General features: G+C 38.9%; 1 protein-coding gene across 1 annotated transcript; it reads right to left on the reverse strand.

Moving 5' to 3' along the window:
- Positions 1–2,931: 2,931 nt before the first annotated feature.
- On the reverse strand, positions 2,932–5,645 carry LOC142491006 (uncharacterized). Its single transcript, XM_075593351.1, has 3 exons — positions 5,346–5,645; positions 3,870–3,947; positions 2,932–3,504 (listed from the first exon to the last, which is right to left on the reverse strand). The coding sequence occupies exons 1-3, from the start codon at positions 5,620–5,622 to the stop codon at positions 2,963–2,965; spliced, it is 897 nt and encodes a 298-aa protein (XP_075449466.1). The 5' UTR covers positions 5,623–5,645; the 3' UTR covers positions 2,932–2,962.
- Positions 5,646–6,560: the final 915 nt, after the last annotated feature.

Consider the following 6,560-nt stretch of genomic DNA (forward strand, 5'->3'; position numbering starts at 1 on the left):
TGAGGCGCGCACGTCGCTTGGGGGCGGGACTTACATCCGTAATCCTTTTTAAGGACGCCTTGGGCCATGACAAGGGTCCCACGTCATACGTGGTGGACCCGCTTTTAAATGTTGTAGATGTAGCATGATAACAAAACAGGTATGTGTTAGAGTTATGGTAAAATGTTGCTAATATGGTTAAAGGGATAGGAAAGTACGTATATTTATTCCGTCAGCAATGTGTACTACTCTTTCAGGTTATACTATATTGTATTCGGCAACAATTTCTTTGTGATCGCTACATGTTATGCAGTCTGCAATGTTACGCTGTATCCACGCATTGGAAGGGAAAATGGTGGTTAAAAAAAAAAAAACATTTAAACGCACAGTCAACGCATAACGGTTGTTATATTTACCATTCTTCTAGAATTAACTGTTCGTCTGGCTGCAACTGGTCGCTCCAGAAATGCAAGGCATTTTCATCCACGCTTGACCCACCCGCTGAATCCAGTATGACACACATCTCCTCCATGAAGCGCTCATAGGAATCGCCACTGCTTTCTTCAAACAATTGGTCGGGAGGTAGGTTCATTTCTTCTGGTTCCCATTCCAATGCATTTTCAGCTGAAAGGCTTGGTACATAATCATAGTACTTTTGTTGTTGTACAATGTGGGTTTCAGGAATGGAGGGTGCAGATATTGCAGCAGGTATCGATTCACACGGAACAGTAGTAGCGGATCCATTGCTATTGGCATTAGGAATAAATATGCCTTTCACAACAATATATGTGCCCTCTTTCAGGGTAAAATGCTTTTCCTTTGCAATCTTCCAGAAACCATAGGTGTGTTCTAGCTTATCCTGCACACGTTCAAAAAAGTCATTAGTTGATAAAGTGAATCTTATTGAGGAATTAAAATTCCGCGCATGCCTACGGTCTTGGTAATAAGGATATTTAGCTCGAATCAAATCATAGATTTGGCGTGTGCTTGCTTTGTGTCCGCGACTGTTTAAAATTGCTTCGGAAACCATGTACTTATAACCTAAGAGGGGATTCATATTGTTAACGAATTCATCAGCCATGTCAGAGTAGCACAAAAGATGTGTGCAGTTCTGTCTTCTTTGCTCATCAAAATGATTCTGCTCAATGGCTAACAAATTCCTGTGTTTCGTTTTCAAGGTCAACAAAAGTAACTACTTTTACTCCTTATTTCAAAGGCCAATTGGATGTGTCCTTTTAATTGGTTTAAGTTTTGTGGTTAGTGATAGGCGAATGTGGGAAAAACATGTATCATTTTTTTATCTCGTTTGTGAAAACATTCCTACACTTATTTCAGTAACATTGAGTTTTCTTGCAAAATAACAAAGAGCAGTGTGTGAAAATAGTGCTTAGACAGCCATATCAGTAAATACACACACCTGCAAAATGAAATGTTTTTTTCCCACATACATTTGTGTGTATTTGAAATTCTGGTTAACTACCTGTCTGCATGAGTTTAAATACGTGTGTATCTATATATATATAATTATATCTCTCTCATAAAAAAATATATATATATATAAAGTGTATATTGTACTATATGTATATATATATATATATATATATATATATATATATATATATATATATATATATATATATATATATATATAATGTATCTTTTTTTTTATTTTTTATATTGCAGGAGTACACACAACATATTGATGGCAGTAAGTAGGCCTTGTATGAAACCTATTTAAATGGTGATAAACATGAGTGAATTAAGTAATAAACATTTGTTTGCACCCAATAATGTTAGAGGCTCACACTTAGTATAGTTGTCAAACATTAGGCCTGTATTATTAAAATAGTGTGTTTTCACAAGGAAGCATGAAGTGTATGTTTTTTGTAAATACATCTATACCAGTTTAGATAGTACTATATACACACACACACACACACACACACACACACACACACACACACACACACACACACACACACACACACACACACACACACACACACACACACACACACACACACACACACACAGTGTGTGTCTGTATGTGTGTGTGTGCATATATCAATACATACTACATATATATTAGTATCAATTCAGAGATGTTCTTGAAACAAGAACACATAAATGATTAAAGGACAACATTACAATGGCCACCAAAGGTAAGTAATATTTAACACAAAATCCTGCTGTACACGTACAAGAAAGATGTTTGCAGTTAAATAGGTGCTTTTATAATTGCATGAAAATAATATGCACATGCAATGATTACATCAATTAACACACCCAAATGTAATGTTTTGCTGCAAAGTCAATGTCAGCTTCTCTAAACTTAGCAACTGGCTCCTGGTGGACCATTACTGAACAGACGATTAAAACATAAATATTTATAACACTATTCATTAATTAGGAGTGTTAACATTTCCAAAACTTCACGTGTACAAAAACATACTTGAAAGTTTGGAAACAACACAGTCTTCAGCATACATACAATAGTAATTAGATAATCTGAAGTCAACAAAACAAGGCCAAAGACATATTTTCTGAATTATAACATTTATTTTTTTTGTTCCTTTTGCGAGCGAGTAACAGGCCTGCTTGTTGTCTCTTGAGTTTTCCTTTTTCTTTTGCCACCAACTTTAGGCACAACAGAGCCACTTTGAGTGGCCTCTGGCACTTCACGGGCAGGGCTTGTGGCCAGTGACTCACCTACAGGGCTTGTGGCCAGTGACTCACCTACAGGGCTTTTGGGCAGCGATTCACCTACAGGGCTTTTGGGCAGTGACTCACCTACAGGGCTTTTGGGTAGTGACTGTTCACGGACAGGGCTTGTGCCCACTGACACATGTGAGCAAGTTGGTAGACACTGCACAAGTGATGGTTGGTCTGTTTCATGTGTGTCTTTTGTTGTTTTTGACCAAAAACTGGTCAGTAGTAACTGCTTGTGTTTTCTTTTTGTGGCCTCCTTTGTAGGTGTCAGCTGCTAAATTTGTACAGATGGCAGCGGTAGGATGTCGTCAGGAACCTGCACAGCAATGTCTGCTACTTGACCGGTAACATTTGGGCCTGGTGAATGAATATCAGATGAATGTGGTGAAAACTGACCTGCATGAACAGATCCTGGCTGTGAGGTGTTGAATTGTGGTACATTAGTCATTCTCCAGTAATTAGCTTGTGTTTGCTGAACAACTAATGCTTCGAATGAGGTGTTGATTTTTTGCAACTGTTTAGGCACTTCAATGAAGACTCTGTGGAGATGTGCCAATTGTGAAATTGTTTCTTCCTGCAGTGCAATCATCCTTTCCAGCACTGTCATCAGGTCAGAATGGCGACGATTTTCTGCTTCCACAATTTTTCCCTCAGAAGCTACAATTGCATCATATGTGGTATTTGCTGGACGTTTTGGCGGTAAAACAGTTTCAATTGGAACCTCTTCATGGTCACTTGCTTGTATTTGTGTGTCTATGGCGGCGGCGGCGGCATCATCATCATCATCATCATCATCATAATCCTCTTCATCATGTTCTACAAATAAATGTACACATTATTAAATGGCATGTTAATCTCTGCTGTGTTACTATGTAATTGTACTGTGTCATAAGTAACAACTAACATGTTTCCATACGTTTTATAACCTCACATTAAAAACTACCTTGACTTAAGAATAATGTTTGGACTCAGTATGAAATATGAGTGAATGAAAACTTGCTGTAAACTCACAACTCCTACATGATAGTTAACATCACTAACACAATACAAGTTGGCTTACACTTCATTTTCACTGACACTAAGTAATCCTATTTAAAGAAGATGTGCAAAACAAATAATGAACATGACAACATAACATATAGAAGAGCACATATTATATGGCCACCAACTGATACACTCACCTTCTAGGTGTGTTGAGCTGGCTGACCCAGGTGAAGACACTTGTTCAGTCTCAGGTGACACATGTCCTTCAGGGGCAACTATATATAACAATAACATAAGTTTTACATTTACATGTGTAAATATTGAACAAACAGTTATTGTATTTTCTGTATTTATGAGTACCTAACAGCATCATTTCCTTAACCCAAAATGTGTGTGTGAAAGTGAACATAAATAGTTGTAATAACAATGTACATGCCTGTGTACTTAGAACTTTTGAGTTCCCTAACATAAAACATACTATGTTCCTGCAGTAATGCGTGAGGATAAATAGATTAAATTGGAACATAAAAATCATATGTTGTGTAGTGATATCAGTATCATAATGTACATAACTATCATGAGATGACCATTCACAATGGTTATCATGAAGGTGGTCATATTGCACAAAGTGTTGTTTTTGGTAGAGGATATGTGTGGTACATTAATATAAGATGTGGCACACATGAATGTGGCTGTGACTAAACAAGACAACACATGCAGTGTGTGATAATGTGTCGTTGATAGTAGTAGTTCAACTATAGATATGAGTGAACTAATGTGTGACGTACGGTTTGATAAGTAATGAGTTGTTGGGGCATTTAGTAGCTAAAGTGAAGCTTTCAAATGAGTGTGATTAACTTCAGTTGTGCTAGTCAGGTTGTAATAACGGTATTCCCTTCCCCAAAAAGCCTAATCAGCCACACCTTTCAATGACTTGAAACAGGTGAAAATGGTGTGAACTAAGTTGACCCTAAAATGAGGCTGTAATTAGTGTGTGTGCTGAACCCCACCCCCTCTGTTGAAGTGTATGCTGTGATGAGATATTAATTGCAGCTGCTTTAACACAATGGTAGATGAGCTAAATAGTCGTGTGCAGTTTTTAAGTTATGAAAACAATGACATAAAATATGATACGTGTGCCTCATTATGCTGTCTGTATATGAGTTAAAGTAAAAATGGACCTTTTCATAAACAACTATAGATGTGTTAGTGCAAGTGATGTTTGTAGGCCGTTGCATGCAATATATTTGATGCATGCTTAAAATAGGCAGTAATGTCATGTTTGTCGGAGTAAAATAAATAAAATACACAATAATATTCTACATATTTCTGTTCTGTACCTGTAGCTAGTAATAATTTCTCATTAACATGTGTTACACATGTGTACTACCCTGTTGTTCCCCATCTTCGCCCACCATCAATTGCTTCCACTGCAGCAATGCATTTTGGGAATTCACATGTAAATGAGCACGCAATGGCACGTGCTATATTAGTTACTGCTTTTAGTAGGAGTACAACATATATGTCTATTTTGAGATATATATATATACAGAATCAGACATATACATATATAGATGCAGGTATGCTTATATTGTGAAGACAGTATAAAAAGCAGTGTAACTATGCAAAATAACTGTAAGCAACGACACGCCTAGTACAGTAATATTTCTCACCTGGTGGAAATTGTGAGGGGTAAATTCCTATATCACGGTCACCAGGTAAGCCTTCCACGACGACGGGAAGTAATTTTGCCCGAAGCAGCTCCTCCAATGGACTTAATATGAGACGTTGTGGTGTGGGCCCACCTCCAGTGCCAGTAGCATGCACGCGTTGGTGTTGTATTTTCTTTTTCAATTTGGACCTAATATCATCAAATCTCTTGTGACAACTCCGCTTGTCCCTCACATGATTCCCACACGCATTGACACCAATGACTATTGTGTCCCACATCTCTTTTCTGCTTGCTGAACTTGTCCGCCCTTGAAAAACATATAAAATATATGAGGTAAATTAATAATAATATAAGCACCAGTTTCCTACACTGCTAGCTGTTCCAAGAGATAGCAAACATGCTGTTTTATGTGTAATATGTGAAGCACATGAGCATTCACTACTAAACCTATACATGTAAGCAAGGTTGCATTCATATTGTATGCAGTTATGGCAAATTGACCACCTGTGTTTATTTGTCCTTGTAAGGCATGATAAAAAGCTGTGTTTCCAGACTAATTAACATAGAAAGATATTGTGAACCCATATTTGCATATGAACAAAACTCAGATGACCTAGGATCACATGTATTTGAATAATAAATGTAAAGGTACACTTACCTAGTAAATGTCCATATATACTGTCATAGTGCTCCAGAATGCCAGTGACAAGAGCTGTATTTTCCTGGTCATTGAAGCGAGGATTACGTGGCTTCTCCACACGTTTCTTCCGAGCAGGTTTAGGGTCAGAGCTTGGCTGGTGCTGACTGGACTCTCCTTCTTCCAATGGAAGAGCCTCCAAAAGCTGCCCACCAGCAAGCACGCCACCACCATCCACCCCATCTGCAACTGCGCCACCAGCAGCACTCCCAGCACCAGCACTCCCACTCCTAGCACTAGCACTCCCACTCCTAGCACCAGCACTCCCACTCCTAGCACCAGCACTCCCACTCCTAGCAACAGCACTCACACTCCTAGCACCAGCACTCCCAGCACTCCCACTCCCAGCAACAGCACTCCCACTCCCAGCAACAGCACTCCCACTCCCAGCAACAGCACTCCCACTCCCAGCAACACCACTCGCAGCACCAGCACTCCCACTCCCTGCAACACCACTCTCACTCTCAGCAACATCACTCCCCTGAACAGTACGTTCACTCCGACGCGTACTCGCACGAG

This window comes from Ascaphus truei, chromosome 3 (genome assembly GCF_040206685.1).
Source record: "Ascaphus truei isolate aAscTru1 chromosome 3, aAscTru1.hap1, whole genome shotgun sequence".
Taxonomy (NCBI): domain Eukaryota; kingdom Metazoa; phylum Chordata; class Amphibia; order Anura; family Ascaphidae; genus Ascaphus; species Ascaphus truei.